At 33.0% G+C, this 16035-nt stretch overlaps 1 protein-coding gene and 2 long non-coding RNA genes across 5 annotated transcripts; all 3 read left to right on the top strand.

Moving 5' to 3' along the window:
- Positions 1-2706: 2706 nt before the first annotated feature.
- Positions 2707-5086, top strand: LOC112091265 (kinesin-like protein KIN-12B). Of its 2 annotated transcripts, XM_024164439.1 has the most exons (3): positions 2707-3039; positions 3705-3870; positions 4996-5086. In XM_024164439.1, the coding sequence occupies exons 1-2, from the start codon at positions 2731-2733 to the stop codon at positions 3729-3731; spliced, it is 336 nt and encodes a 111-aa protein (XP_024020207.1). In that variant the 5' UTR covers positions 2707-2730; the 3' UTR covers positions 3732-3870; positions 4996-5086. The 2 variants fall into 2 exon arrangements, with proteins under 2 accessions (XP_024020207.1, XP_024020208.1); XM_024164440.1 differs by lacking the exons at positions 3705-3870; positions 4996-5086 and adding an exon at positions 3370-3590.
- A 1586-nt stretch (positions 5087-6672) lies between these two features.
- On the top strand, positions 6673-9111 carry LOC112091266. Of its 2 annotated transcripts, XR_002902064.1 has the most exons (6): positions 6673-6706; positions 7471-7574; positions 7690-7784; positions 7898-7956; positions 8327-8448; positions 9046-9111. It is a non-coding gene; the product is annotated as an uncharacterized LOC112091266 (long non-coding RNA). The 2 variants fall into 2 exon arrangements; XR_002902063.1 differs by lacking the exon at positions 9046-9111 and having other exon boundaries at positions 8327-8552.
- A 2492-nt stretch (positions 9112-11603) lies between these two features.
- On the top strand, positions 11604-14127 carry LOC112091264. Its single transcript, XR_002902062.1, has 3 exons — positions 11604-12535; positions 12655-12747; positions 13791-14127. It is a non-coding gene; the product is annotated as an uncharacterized LOC112091264 (long non-coding RNA).
- The last annotated feature ends 1908 nt before the right edge of the window (positions 14128-16035 follow it).

Here is a 16035-nt window from a genome sequence, read left to right on the forward strand (position 1 = left end):
TAATAAAAAAAAGAGTTAAGTGTTTGAGTTGAGATGCACAGGATATAAAGTACAAAGTAACAGAGTACAAATAATAGATAAAAATCTTGAAAAGAAAAGGCTGACTGAAGCATACAGTATTTTTAACCTAAAGATCTGGGAGTATTTAAAATGAGTATGGTATTTAGATTGTTTGTTGGGAAAAACGTGGGTATTTTAGGAGTTACGTCCTCCTTGTCCCCTAAACATAACAAGTGAATTTTAAAGCGGGAAACTTTCATTCTGCTGAAAGAACAAAAATAATAATATGTTAGAAATAAGAAAATGTAAGATAAAATTTATTAGAAATAACTGAGGACATAAAAGATAAGTAGGAAGTAAGAAGTTATCTTATGCTTAAGTCTTATTGGGACTTATTTCCAGCTTTTTTAGAGCCGTAGGATAATCAGCTTTTGGCCAGCATTCACCCCAATTGGTACTCTTTTTTTCCCCTTAAAATTACTTGTGTAATTTTTTAGGTTGTTCATGTGATGAAATAGTGTTTTGTGTGTTTTTTTTTTTTTCTAATTTTAGTTGGGTATTTAGGACTTGGATTAATTCTTAGCTATGAAATCCATAGTGTCTAGTTGTTGATGGGTTAAAAAAATGTAAACTAAATAAACATAAATAAATAAATTTCAAAGTTGAAGTTAACTGCTTTGGATAAAAAAAACAAGAACAAAAAAAGTTGAAGTTGAACTAACTTTGTAGGATGCATTGGTGCTTGCTTAAGAATTGGTGCTATAAATAATACTTAGTAGTAATAGGATATTGACAATCTTAAAATGTAATGTTGGTAACAAGGGCTAACTACGCTGTGGAGTTGGGAAATGGAGTGACGCAACAATGCAAGCTATGAGTGATATTAATAATCTACAAGAACATCAAAAGAACCAAAAAAAAAAAAAAAGAAAAAAAAATGCACAATTCTAAAGATATACCTCATGCTTATTATAGCTCAACTTCAATCGTTTTTCATATGGTGAAGATGATCTCCAAGTATATCACCTTAAACAGAGAACAAAATAAAATTCGAAGAATTATTTTCAACTTTCTAAATGAACATTGTAGACTCGTAGTTTTTTAGAAGAAAAAGAACTTACTTTCTTATTATTAATATGCGGAATTTAGAAGCTATTTATAGGCATAAAACTACCTTAGAAAACCTAAGCTAATCATAAAATCCTAATTGGATTCTAAGTCATCCTTATCCGGACCTAAACAAACATTCTATCCGGATTTATAAATTTAAAAACAGAATAAAAAAAGAGATGACTCCTAACTTTTAGAATGATAATCTCCTTAAGAGATAATTTCCTAACTTTAAAAAACCATAGGTCTTCGACAGTTACATCCATGGTAACAAACATTTTCTTAGAAATTGGATCAAAGCATTTATAACCTTTTTGAGTCGGTGCATATCCTACAAAAACACATTTTTTAGCTCTAGGGTCAAGTTTTCCCCGGTTATGATCACGAATGTGTACAAAGGCTGTGCATCTAAAAATTTTTATAGGAAGTGTAGATGATAACCTAGATGTTGGATAGCAACTTGAAAATACCAGTAACGGTGTTTTGAGTTTCAACACCACGAAACAACGTGGATCTCTTTAGCCGTTGATGTTAATTATAGGGTATTAAAATCTTATTCTCCATGTATGACAAAAAAAGGTGTCTACCATAAATGCTGCGTTTAAAAAAAATATATATAAAAAAGCTCGTTATAAAACCAATATATGCAAGAAAATAAGAACTGACTTATTGGATGTAAAGAACCAATTTATCGAATGTGTTAAATAAGTAAAGAATCGACTTATTTTTAAATAAGTAAAAATAAATAAGCAAAGAACCATTAAAACTCTCTCAATCTCATGAACTGAACGAGTCCATATAACTCTTTCTCTAGATACGTGCAAAAAAAAATATGAAAACAAATAGAATAACAAAAATGATGTGATAATTCACCAAAGAAAATAAAAATATAAATAATAAAGAAACTAAAATATTGTGAAAATAGAGCTAGGTGTTTGTTAGGAAATACACTATCTCAAAATTTTTCTAAAAACAGAAAATGAAAAAAATATGGGGTGACTCGTTATAAAATGATTTTATTTTTATATGAAAATAAAAATAAAAATATTTTTAATCTCAGATAAAAATTATTTTTAAAAATACATTTGATAGTTTTATCAAGAGATTATTTTTAAAAATTATTTTTACTCTAGTTAAAAATTTTTAAAAAATATAACATCTCAACTCTAATTTAAAATTTAAATCTGTAAAACGAATGAGATTTAAATAAATAAAAAATCGACTTATTTTTAAATAAGTCAAAATAAATAAATAAATACCCCATTCATTTTACCAATTTGAGTTTAGAATTCAAGTTTTGTTACAGTAAAAAGCTCTCATAAATAATCACATTTAACTTTTTTATTACAATAAAAAACTCTTATATAAAATCACATCTCAACTCAAATTACAAACTCGAATCAGCGATGAACGGACCAAAGAACCGTTAAATCGCTCTCAATATCTCTCGCCTTCTCTCTCCTAAGAACTGACTTATCGGATGTGTTAAAGCGCTCTCAATCACTCTCTCCTTCTCTCTCTCTCCTAAGAATCTATTGTCGTCCATTTCAATCCTAAAGCGCTCTCTCTCTCTCTCTCTCTCTCCTCCGTTTCTTCTCTCTCTCTCTAATTTTCGCAGCCATGAACCACTTCATTCAGCAAAGAAATGCAATCCTAAGGGAGAGGACGGTAAAGTGTCCGGCCTCGCCCAACCCTAGCACAGCCAAACCCCGGCAGTCGCGGAAGCAGAGGGGCTCCGAGGAGAACGCTCCGCCGTCGGATCCGATCTCATTGCCCCCGATTCCGAAGCACTCACAAGCGATCTCCTCCGCCAAGTTGAAGAGCCCGCTCCCGTCACGACTGCCGTCGTCGAACCCTCTCAAGAGAAAGCTGAGCATGGAGACGGCTCTCGAGAACTCCGTAATTGGAACCTGCGAATCTGGTGTCCAGGTATGGTTGTGTGTGATTCTGACTGTGGATTTACTTATTTTGTTTAGCTGCGGAAGGAAAAAAGAAGTTTATTTTTGAATCTGAAGCGTAAAATTAGGGTTGATTTAAATTTGGTTGAGTTTGAATTTTCTTTTTTTTCAATTTATACAAATTTTATGCCTTTGTTCTCCGAGGGAAAACCACGAAAAGAAAGGGAAACTAGGGGTTTCGAATTCCTTCTTCTTGGTCTTGTGAGAATTTGAAAAGCCTTGACGTATTTAGTATTGTTCGGGATTTCATTGGTTGAAGAAAGTAGAGTGTTTGATTAGTTAAAATAATAAGGAACCTCAGAGACACAAGTAAACACGTCAATTTCCCCAACGGGCGTTCCTTCTTCCGCCGATTACTGGTTGTTTATCCGACGGTCGCCTCACCATCGACTCTCTATGGGGGAGACTTGTTTGAAGGACAATGGTTGGGACACAGGGTTTTGCGCTGGTCCAATTTGTGGCTATGAGATGCTTATGTCATTAAATTGCCTGTACAATCAGATCTGTCAGATCTGTCGAAGAATCAAGACAAATTTCTTCTAAGAGGCAATTTCTCGACTTTTTATAGGTTCGGTGCGGTTTTAGGAGTGTTTTCATTTTGTTGATACGAGTGATTTTTGGTGCTTGGATATTTAGGGATCTGAAGCAAGAAGATGGGGCTGACATTCACGAAGCTTTTCAGCCGGCTTTTTGCAAAGAAAGAGATTCGCATCTCTAATGCTTGGTCTTGATGCTACTGGTAAGACCACCATTCTCTACAATCTCAAGCTTGATGAGATCGTCACAAGAATTCCTACCATTGGTGAGTTCTTCCTTCCATACTAAATTGATGAGAATGCTCATTTGTTCTGTTTTCTGGTTTTGATAACTGCTTCTTAACTTTTATTTGGAGAGTTCAAATTTTTGGTCTGACCTATTTATTACTTGATTAATGTTGATATCATAAATTACTAAATTTTGAATTTCACGTAACAACATTAAAGCCAACTCATGTAATTTGTGCGATGATTATTGGGTGCTGAGGCATAATTGTTCCTAAATTGAAGTCTGAATATATGTTTCTGGAATTGCGATCTCAAAGTATATTTGTTTTGGTTGTTGCAAATGGATCTTATTCATTTTAAATACAATTTGGTCGCTAAATATGAACTTATTAAATGTTCTTGTGCTGTTCTTTGTACTGTTCATTAATGAATTTCTCTTGTTCTTATTTTTTAAAATTTGGTGGTTAATTGTGAAATTTTTTATGAAGTTCAACCTCAAACTTTATTAAGAGCATGATGATTTTGATTGATTTGGAATTGGATGGGATAGTAACCTTTTGTATGTGTTTTTGGTTCAATTGAAGTTTGCTTCTTAAGTTTGCTTTAAGTTTGCTGCTTGCGCTGTTTATTTCTTGACATTTAGATCGTACTAAGTTCTTTTTATTTTTTGTTTGTGTTTATACTTTCCAAAATGAGGGGTTATGAAGACTCAACATTCATTATCAGAAAATGTCAAGAGAAGGTAATACTAAAAAAAAAGACCGCTAATTTCTTCTTTGTTTTAGACATTTGTTGGTGAATTCATTATTGTCACTTGACAACTATTATTTTCTTGAAATGCTTTGGGGATTAGTATTTCATAGTCACTGGATCAGTCACTGGATCAGTTTGCAAATTTTGCCTATTGAGTGGAAGATGTTCTTCATACGTACTTTTCATAGTCCCCCTAGATCAGTTTGTAAATTTTGTTTTTTATTGCTCTGTTTTGGTTCTAATATTTCGACGCTTACTCATTTTTTCTTATTTCTGGATTCTCAAATATTAGTTGTGCAAATGTGTCAAGGTTACCTTCTCCAAAATGTGAGGCCCTTTTTTTTTTTTTTTTTTTTTGCATAAATTATTGGAATGATCCCACCAAAATCATAATTGTGTTTTGAAGTCAGGTTCGTCTTGCATTCTCTACTAATTTATGGACTGTTGTAGAATGCTTAAGTTTGAGGTTTTCTCTGTTCACATTTTGAAGGTATGTTCCTAATCAGATGCCCTTTTTTTTAAATTTTTTTTCCTTCTTTTCTTTTTTTGTTCTCTTAATGAAACTTCATCTCACTGAAGTGTGTCCAGAGTCCTAATGGCAGAATCTTATTTGCGTTGTTTGTTGTTTGGTTTGAATACTTTCTAGGTGGTAATGTTAAATGCTTCCTCAACATGGTTGGCTAAAGTTTGCCATGGGAAAGGGTCCCTTAAAAAGATCAGGGTTTGATTTTCAAAAAAAAAAAAGGGGTGAGTGCTCTCTTTTTGCTTTTCTTCATTTGGTGGGTTTGAAACTAGTTTCTCCATTGAGTGTTTGATCTCTCTTTTTGCTTTTCTACATTTGGTGGGTTTGAAACTAGTTTCTCCATTGCGTGGTTGTATGCTGATGTAAGTTCACCTCTCTCTCTCTCTCTCTACAGCTTTATTTGCTGGGTGTTTTCAAGAAACCGTGCAAGTTGATTTCTTGGTTGGCCATATTTCGGACTCTTTCATTCTCAGTTATTATTTTGTTTTCCTTTTTGTTTGTTTGTTTTTTTTTTTTTTTTGGCTATATCTTATCATTTTGATATGTTCAGTGTCAAGATCTTTGTTTCATGAAAAAGGTTTTCCTTGTGAAAATGTGGATTCTGGCTTCAACTTGACAGTGTTGTGGATGATGTATGATCTCTACTTCAATAAAGATTTCTTTTTCTTTTAGTTTTTTAATTTTTTTTGTTTTGTTGTTTGTTGCACTTGCGTTTCTTAAACTATAAATTGTATATGTGGGCAGAAAAGATGGGATTCTTGTAGCGAATGAGACTAATTTTAAAATTTTTTTGCCAAAATCTTTGATTTGTGAGTTGGATCTTTGATGTTTTGAAAGTGAAAATTTCTTCTGCCACTCACCAGCTTTGTTCGATTGCAGCACTATGACCTGCATTCACCAAAAGTACGCCATCTACTTCTTCTCTGCAGATGAAACGCTTCTTCCCAAAATCCTAATTTTCAATTTTGCTAAAATCCTTCTTTTATTGTTTTCTTATTCTTCTGTATTACGATTCTATGCACATTGTTGCTCTTTTCTTTTTCTCGCGCATTCTCTTGTTGTTTGCAACCATTTTCTAGAGCATAAAGCCTGGAAATTTATTTTTTGACATTTGATTTGCATTCATTCTTGTTATTTTCTTTATTTATACATTTTTCTTTATCTTCTGCTTGTCGTTAGCCTGCTTTGGTGAATGTCATCGTCCTCGTTCGTCTTATGAAAATTTTGTTTGATTGTTTGCCATATGTTTAATCTTCAGGTTGTTTCCTTTTGTTGTTTTTATTTTTCTACTTGCTATATTGTGTTCTTTGCTTTTCAAGGTGTTGTTTTATTTCTTAATTATGACACTGCTTGCGCTGTTTCAACTGATTAAAGGAGAGGCTTGGTGGGATTGGTGGTATGTTGAAATGATAACAGGCTTGTATTGAATTTGAGTTGGTACTTTTCAAGTTAAGTGAAAGAAGTGTGGTGATGGGTTGACTCTCTATGTTTACTGTGTAACTCATGTTTGTCTCCCTTTTTGTAAGCCCTCCTTGAAGCCTCTTCGCCATTGGTTCTTGCTTGTTTCCCTTGGAACTCCAACCCTCCTTAGAAAAAGGGTGATTTGTTTCTCTATTTCTGCCTCCCTCTCTCCCTTTTTAATATTTGAACATTGTAATTTCTTTTTGCTTCTCTGACTTGTGATAATGTGGCATTTTTTATGAGCTTTTGTATTACTGTTGATTTATTGAAGATTCTTAGGTTAAAGTGGTTTATTCATAAAATGTGATCTTGCTATTTCCTCATAACACTGTCATTACTTACTCCATATCTGGTCGCTTTTGCTGAAAGAGTTGGGAATCTATTGAGCCTTGCCTAGGAACTACAGGGAATTGATTGAGTGGTTCCTCCCTTCTAATTTTAGTCTTAGGGGTAGATGTCTTTAGGAAGTTGCTACGCTATGAATCTTTTGAGGTATTTGGCTAGCAAGGAAATACATGATTTTTTATTTTTGTTTTGTGGGATAAAGTGAAATATTAGGTTTTTTGGCAGGTACACTGATATAGGGTCTTTGGTAATCCAAGTTTATTGAATTTAGTCAGGAGGTGGGCTCCTTTCTTTCTTTCATGTAGCATTTGTTCTTTGGGAGTTGCTTTTCAACCATGTATCGGATGAGATTTGAAAAAAAAATAAAAAAATCGTCTTTCCCCTTTATTACTCATCGGTTTCCTCTTGATTGTCAATCCTCTCCTCTCTTCAGCTTTCCTCTCTTCATCTTTCTTCTCCTTGGTGTTCATGTCGCTGTTCTCCCTTTGTCTTCTCCTACCCATTAATTTTGTGTTCTCTTTTCTTTTTTCTTTTTTTTTTTTGCCATTCTCAACAGCATAAAGTATATGAATTTCAAAAATCTATCTTCAATGCTCTTCTAGACCTTGCCCCTATTAATTTTTAGCGTTTCCCTTTCCTCTCGGTGGAATTCACTAAGAGGTAAATATCTCTACGGTTTAGTTTTGCCCTAATCTTGAATGCCTTTCATACTCTTCTTTTGGTGAGTCGCTGGCTTATCTATCTCACAATCCTTTTGTCTCTTTTCTAATATTAGGTTGGGTTCATTTTGTTGGCTTTGGGCACCGATTAGGCCGAGTCATGAACATGCCTTAGCTCCTTCTACAACACTTGAGGGTCCATTCAGCCATGGTGAGTTGTTTTTTTTTTTGTTTTTTTTTGTCTTACATGCTTATAATTTATCAATTAAGAGATTCTAATATTAGGTTGGGTTCATTTTGTTGGCTTTGGGCACCCCCGATTAGGCCGAGTCATGAACAGGCCTTAGCTCCTTTTACAACACCTGAGGGTCCATTCAGCCATGGTGAGTTTTTTTTCTAGTCTTGCACTCTCTTATAATTTATCAATTAAGAGATCTTACTCAGTTAATTCCCTAATTATGTGTTTTTTTTCGCGGCTGGGATCTTACTATTTAACAACTCAATATTGAAGGGAACATTGCAATAAAGATGGAAATAATTGTTATGGTTTATAAAGCTAGTTTCCTTTTAGTTACTATTCGAGAAGTAGGTCATTCCTTTTGTGCTCTTTTTTGTTTTTTTGTTTTTTTTCTTTGCTTTCTAACGTCGTTTCTTTTCTTTTTTTTTCTCATCCGGCTTTTTTCTCTTTTCTTTTGTTTCACCTCTCTTTGTCTTTTGTTCGTGCTCTCCCTCTATGCATTTGGATGAACAAAGAGCCATCATTTTGGGCTTGTGAGAGAGACCATTATTAGAGAAAGTTGTCATTTTTTATTGGTTCATAGGGATCAATAACGGAGAACTTCTCAATGTTCGACCTTTGGAGCTCAGATTCATATGTAAGTTTATTTCGTAGCATTATCTTAGTTTCAGATAATAAGGAAAGGAATGTGAAATTGGGAAATTTGATGGAGCAAATTATTAGTGTTGGCTGATTAAGGTTCAAGAGATTGATCTCTTTGAGTTATGATGGTTTCCAAATTTTGTGCTCTGTTTCTTCATTCACAAAACTAAAGGAAATTATGGAAGCTTTAGGGCCCGTTCGGTTCGTTAATTCGAGTTGAGATGTGATGTTGTGTGAGAGTTTTTTACTGTAACAAAAAAGTTAGATGTAATTGTTTCTGAGAGCTTTTTACTGTAGCAAAACTTGAATTTAAACTCGAATCAGCGAAAAGAACGGGGCCTTAATCTTTAACGTTGTTTCATCAAAATTTTTTTTTTCTAATGTTGTTTTTGGTTATGATATTACAAGTTTTTGGTTGGCAACTAGATTGAGGAGGCCAAAAGAAAAATGAACGTGAATAAGAACAACTTGAGGTTAATTTAGAAAGATAAAGTTCAATTATAATTTTGTTTTTTCATTTGAAAGAAAAGATGGCAGTTTCAAATCATAAAGTTCTTATTAATTATGATTCTATGAAATTTGGTTTCGTTAGTTGTGGTGAAAAAGTTGGATTGAAGAAGCAGAGCTCATGTTCTATACACTTGACCAACAGGACGGCTAAACATGTGTCATCAAGCTTGTCACTTTGTAATTTTCCAACTTTATCTTAACGTTGAATGAGATTTTGATTTTGTTTTTAGTCTCTCATATATCTCTCACTCTCTCTCTAATTGAAATTATGTTACTTCGTGTTTGGTCTTTTTATTTTCCTTCTCCTTCAACTTGGGTTTTAATGCGTGTTCTTCCAATGCTTGATGAGGTATGTTTATTCTTCATTCTTTATTTTTTATTTTTTTTTGTTCGATGTTCTTAAGCATTCTTGGAGATGGGTTTATACTAAACCCAGGAATTTATTATCGTAGCACCTGAAGGAATGGGTTCTGTTCCTTAGGACCATGCACTTGGTCACATAATTTTCTAATTTAAGTTTCTTTTTATTTATTTCCTTTTCTACACTAGCTGTAACACCGGTGTCTTATTAGTTGTGGCATATCTTGTTGTTCTTAGTATCTTACGGAAGCATCTCGACACCAACATCATATTTTAATCTCATGCTTACCTATGAATAAGCAGTATTTATTAGTTTATATCTGTCTAATATACTATTTAGTGATTGGTTTTTCAAGTATCTCACTGCTTTTACCATTCAGGCGTATTTGTTCGAGGAGTACTAGCGTAAAACTTCAGGTGAGCCAATGAATTTCCAATGTGATGCTTCAAAGTGTAGGAGTTTTAACTTTTAACGTATAAATAGTGGCCTAATATATGAGCTTGGCATCATAAATCTTCCATCGTTTGGTGTTAATATTGAACCATTATGTCTAATTTGTGGTATTTTTTTTTTTTTTTTGCAGGATACTATTATAAATAATAGGTTTGTTATTTTACTTTTATTGGTGTATGATTGAGTTTAAAAATGATCTGAGGATTGTAGCGCTTGTATCACGTGCTTCCATTTCATTTTGATGATTTATGAATGATTAGGCTACAATAATAAGAACTGGTACAAAAGAGATGGTGTTTTTCAGATTTTTTTTTGAAGAACAATTTCCTGTAAAAAAAAGTTTGTGTAGTTTATGTGATAATTACAACACCTACAAGAAAGCATACAATGTGTTCTGGTTAGATATGACAATAAGAGGATGAAACATGCAAATTGTAGAAGGCCTTCAATTTAGTATTTACACAGTCTCATTCGTGCCAAGCACGTCGTTTTAACTGGTGGAAAGAAAAGGAAGGGAAGAATAAAAAAACTGAAATGGAAAAAGGAGGAAGAATTAAAAAAAAATGACAATGCAATGGAATAGAATAGAAATATAGAGAAAGAGATATGGAACGGAAAAAAAAAAAGAAAAAATGGGTAACTTTAGTGATCATGTTTTCTGGAACAAATGGGTAAAGTTCAAGTTTATTTACGGATCCAATAATTGTATTATATTTCTTCTGCTAGTGATGCGCACTAAGGTAATTGATTCCATGCTACTTTGGAAGGATATGGTCCTTCCCCCCCGCAAAAGTCCATCTCAATTTTATTGAATTTTCTTTTCTATTCAGCTTCTAGTTGTATACTTGAGACTTATATTGTAGTAAGAACTTTTAGGATTTTGGAAAGACACAAATGTTAGTCAATGTTGGCGTCACTAAATAAGCTTTTTAATGTTGCTGAGATCTAGTTGCAAGGCTTCCAATTGCATTTCTTTTTTGGTTTCTTTGAGCATACAAGATATCATAAGCAAATGCTCTTTTATTTTAGTTATCATATGCCTTTATTAATCAGGTTTTGATCTACGTGCTTTGTAGTAATTATTAATGTATCTTCTCTTTTTAAAGGTCAGGCAGGTAGGCAGATAAAGAATGGTGCTTTGATGGTGTGCATAATCGATAAAAAAAATGTGATCTTGCACCTGCAATTAGTTTTTATTTTATTTTATTTACTTTTGCAGCCTTTATTTTTATCTGTTCTAGAGGAATTACTAGTCTTTTCTCAAGAAGTCGGCAAACCATGGGAACCAACAGAACATCTAAAGGATTTGTGTCTTTGTGTGTGAACGTTCTCTAGATGGTCGCTACTAATGTGATTTGCTTCTTACAAGGCATGTAGATCGTCACAATCTTGCATGATTGAGTACATAATCTAAAGGGTGTGTGTGTGTGAACTTTCTCTTGGTGGAGGCTACTAATGTGATTTGCTTCTTACGAATAAGGTATGTGGATCATCACAGAATCTTGCACTATGGAGATGATGGAGTGCACAACAATGGGATTAGCTGCATACCTATTTATGAATTCCGTTGAAGAATGGAGACAACTTGAGTCTTTTGTAACTTCTTGAAAATTTTCAGTCACATGTTTTCTTGCTTGATTTTTCTTGAATTATGACACGGCAGTAAAATTTCAGGGCAGGGTGCTATCATAGTATATTAGTATATTATTTTTCCTTTTTCCTATTATTCTTCATACATAATAGAAGAATAGGAAAAAGGAAAAATAATAGGAAAAATAATATATTGAATAATAACAGTTAAGTTTATTAGAGAAAAGGGTTTTCCTTTTTCCTATTATTCTTCGTATCCTATTGAGTGGAAGATGTTCTTCATACATACTTTTCATAGTCCCTAGATCAGTTTGTAAATTTTGTTTTTTATTGCTCTGTTTTGGTTCTAATATTTTCTCTTATTTTTTCTTATTTCTAGATTCTCAAATATTAGTTGTGCAAAGGAGTCGAGGTTACCTTCTCCAAACTGTGATGCCGTTTTTTTTTCCCCCTTCTTGGTAGTTGCTGCAAGAATTTGTGCTTTTCTTGATTTCTTTATTCATATATGCACCATATATTATCCTCTCTGCCCTAATAATATTATATTGTACTTGGTTTTTTAACCATTGCATTTGTATAAGATTTCGTTCGTTCGGAAGAATGTGGATTACGGAATTTTAAGCATAATTTATTGGAATGATCCCACCAAAATCATAATTGTATTTTGAAGTCAGGTTCGTCTTGCATTCTCTACTTCTTCCCCCTTGCCCTCTGGTTCTAAAACTTGCTTTGGATGAATGATGGTGGAGGTATTGTCTCCGCGGCTGCAAATCCTGTGAGAAGAGGGAGATCTCAGAGGAAATGGTAAAAGCTTTATGAGCAAATCCCAATATTTCCTCTCCATTTCTATGATCCTGATTGCCGCTCGCAAGGCCTGTGCCAAAAAGCTTCAATGCCGCTGTCGTCATCAGGGCTGGGGAATTGGAGGTTTCAAAGATGATGATGAGGAAGAAGACACAACCCATGTTCCTTAATCCAATTCTTATTTAAAGAGAGCACCATTTCATAAGCACTGCCCTTTTTTTTCTTTTCCTTTTCTCTCTGTTTTCTGGATTTCGAAACTTCATTGTGCAGTTTTTACCATCTTTACACTAATCATATTTCTCTTTAGATCTACGAGCTATTTGCTTGCGTGGAAAGGGAGACCTTGATTCAAAACAAGTTTTAGGTGGTTTTTCATTCATATCTATTGTTTCTTTCTTAATGCTTATGATTAGAGATAAAATGAGGAAAATTCGAAGAACAAATTAGGTTTGCTGAAGTTTGATTTGAATGCTTGTTGCGCAGGTTGTTATTTTCTATGTGAAACATTGATATCATTCTTTGTCAAAGTGAAAAGGAGTATGTTGGGAGGACTCTAAGAGAAGGAATCTTCACCAGGTGAGAAATTCTATTTTGAAGCATGGCTTTCTTGACAAACAATATCTTTTATTTTCTTGGATTGCATAAGAAAGTCTGGTTCTTTTTGTTTGATTTTTGATATATTAATGTTGATGAGCATGTTTTGGTTTGCAAAATAATACGTGTTTGAGCTTTCTTTCAGTGGAATATATAATTATGAATTCCCAAGAGATTTAAATTTTTCATGGTCTCTGATGGTTCAATAGATAAATGAAACGCTGCTCAAAATGGATATGTATGCCCAGTTGGTGTACTTGATCAAAGATTCTGAACAATTAATCTTTAAGATTACAGTTTTTTTTGGTCCAGTTATATGTGTCTCATATATGTATGTATATATGTATATATATAGTGTGTGTGTGCGTGTGTGTATATGTATATATATAGTGTGTGTGTGTGTGTGTCATGTATGACTGGATCTTTTGCTTGTTCCCCAGAATTGAACCACTAAATTGTTGTAGCATGCCAATTTGAGAAAGTGTATAGTTACCAATCTACAACCGTTCTATCTTTCTCTGCTTTGGTGCTCTGCCTCGGGTTCTATGAGAACAAGAGTCTGAAATATATTTGTACTTTTCATCTTCCATTTCTGTTCGCTTTCGGAATGTCCGAATGAGTTAAGCGGCAAATATGAGATTTGCCAGATTCTATAGCTCTGGAAATTCCCTCAATCTGAATTTTGTTCCAAGAAAACATTTTGTTATTGTTATTTAATTTCTTTGGCTTTTCAACTGGATTGGAAAAGCGTACAGCCAGTCATATATGAATTATGATGGCTTACTAGATGGTACTTATCCGTTCATTCTTGTGCTTTTGCTTGGCAGGTTAGTTGGGCTCTAATACTAGTGTGACAACTCCAAATCTAGTATAGTTGAGCTTTGTATAATTGGAATTTGGTTTGCTTCTCTTTTTTTCTTCTCCCCTGTTTGTTTTCAGTAATGTATGCCTTTATCCTTTCTAATAAAATTTATTTTTCTTGTTCAAATACAAAATCATGCCTTTCTTTTTTTTTTTTTTTGGAGGTTAAGGAGAAAATACCTGCTTTCCTTGCTCGCCATACGATTGCTTGACTTAGTATTGTCCTTGATCCATGTGCGGCACTATTAGTTGTAATAGTCACTGTTCTCTTGTGCATTGAGATCATGGAGGTACTTTTTTTCTTCAACGTAGGTATTTCTAGCCTAGAAGTCTTGAAAGAGTCTCTTGTGATGGTTTAAACTGTATTTATACTTGTGGCCGGTTCATATGTTTCCTTTGTATATCTCTTATTTTTTTTAAAACTCTTCAAGATGATTCTTTGTTAATCTCGTCGGCGAAGAACCCAACGTTTGAAAATTACAATGTGAGTTAGTTACTTGTCTTTCCGAGATCTGTTTTTTCTTTCCAACTTTTGTTTTGGTTTGTGATTCATAGTATTTTTGCTATAATTGCATACTTCTGTTAGTTTAAACACTAGTCATTGTTTTTTAATTTTGTACTTGATCTAAATCCAAATTATTGATTTTTATGAAATCTATTATATGTAACTTTGATTGCTTGCTATTTCTTCCATGTCTGTTTTAATTCATTCTGATCAATGTGAAATCACTTTTACTCTTTCTGATTGCTATCTAGCTATGTGACTTCTCATAGTTTTAATTCTTTTCTAATTGATCATTCCAGCCCTTTCATATTTAGTTATTCATATCTTCATAAGCAATGTTGTTATTAAATTGATATTATATCTACTTTAATATGTTTTTCTTATTCCTATTCAATGCTTGTGCTCATAGTTTCTTTTTTCTTTCTTTTATGTAAATATATTAAATTCAACCACACCATTCTTATTTTTCCAGTTATTACTTCATACACCTTTATATTAATCTTTACGTTTCTTATGTAGTTTTGTTTTATTCATAATTCTAAATTCACAACATATTTTGTCCTTTCTTTGGTTCTTTTTTTCCCCCCTCAATAATAGTCTCATTGGATACGAGTTTAAGCAGTTCCATTTCAATAGTCTTCTCTATGTAGAAGACTCAATAGCGCCCCATTACGCGGGTAGGGGGTTTTTTAACAGTGTTTTTTTGTCATTTTTGTTGTCATTTTCTGCAGGCAAGCCCGGGAAAATGTAAGGATTGTGTCTGTAAAATTTTATAATTGTTTGACGTCGTTTTTATTTTATTTTATTTTTCAAATATGTAAAATAAGGAAAATAATAAAAAATAGAGTATTCATAAAAAAATGGTGCTGCTTGTTGCATTAATTCATAAAAATCGTATATTAATTTTAGAATGCAAAACAAAAATAAAAATGTAAATTTTTGACTCATCTCGGCCCCTAGGCGGCCCATTATGCAGGTCGGGGGTTTTTTGATAGCGTTTCTCTTTTTTTATCATTTTTGGTTGCCATTTTTTGCAAACAGGTCCAGAAAAATGTAAAGATCGTGTTTGCATAATTTCATAATTGTTTGACGTCGTTTTTATTTTATTTTACTTTTTAAAAATGAAAAATAAGGAAAATCACGAAAAATAGAATATTCATAAAAAAATAGTGTTGATTGTTGCATTAATTCTTAAAAATCGTATATTAATTTTAGAATCCAAAACAAAAATAAAAACGTAAATTTTTTACCCATCTCGGCCCCTGGGCACCCCACTACGCGGGTTGCGGGTTGTTTGACAGTGTTTTACTCTTTTTTGTCATTTTTTATTGCCATTTTTTGCAGGCATGCCTAGAAAAATGTAAGCATTGTGTATGTAAAATTTCATAATTGTTTGACGTCGTATTTATTTTATTTTACTTTTTAAATACGAAAAATGAGGAAAATTGTAAAAAATAGAATATTCATAAAAAAATAGTGCCGCTTGTTGCATTAATTCTTAAAAATCGTATGTTAATTTTAGAACGCAAAACATAAACAAAAATAAAAAGCAAGACATAAACAAAAATAAAAATTTTTGACCCATCCCGGCTCCTAGGAGCCTCACTACGCGGGCGGGGGGCTTTTTGACATCGTTTTACTTTTTATTGTCATTTTTTGGTGTTATTTTTTGCAGGCATGTCCAGAAAAAAGTAAGAATCGTGTCTGTAAAATTTCAGAATATTTTGACACCTTTTTTATTTTATTTTATTATTCAAAGACAAAAAATAAAAAAAAATCATAAAAAATAAAATACTCATAAAAAAATAATGCCGCTTATTGCATTAATTCTTAAAAATCGTATATTAATTTTAGAATGCAAAACTTAAATAAAAATGTAAATTTTTGACCCATCCCGGCCCCTG

This window comes from Morus notabilis, unplaced genomic scaffold (genome assembly GCF_000414095.1).
Source record: "Morus notabilis unplaced genomic scaffold, ASM41409v2 Scaffold1851, whole genome shotgun sequence".
NCBI lineage: Eukaryota > Viridiplantae > Streptophyta > Magnoliopsida > Rosales > Moraceae > Morus > Morus notabilis.

Coding starts and splice junctions, on each gene's coding strand:
- LOC112091265 (XM_024164439.1), top strand. CDS start 2,731: ATGAACCACTTCATTCAGCAAAGAAATGCAATCCTAAGGGAGAGGACG. Junction 3,040..3,704: donor CCTGCGAATCTGGTGTCCAG/GTATGGTTGTGT, acceptor TTGGATATTTAG/GGATCTGAAGCAAGAAGATG.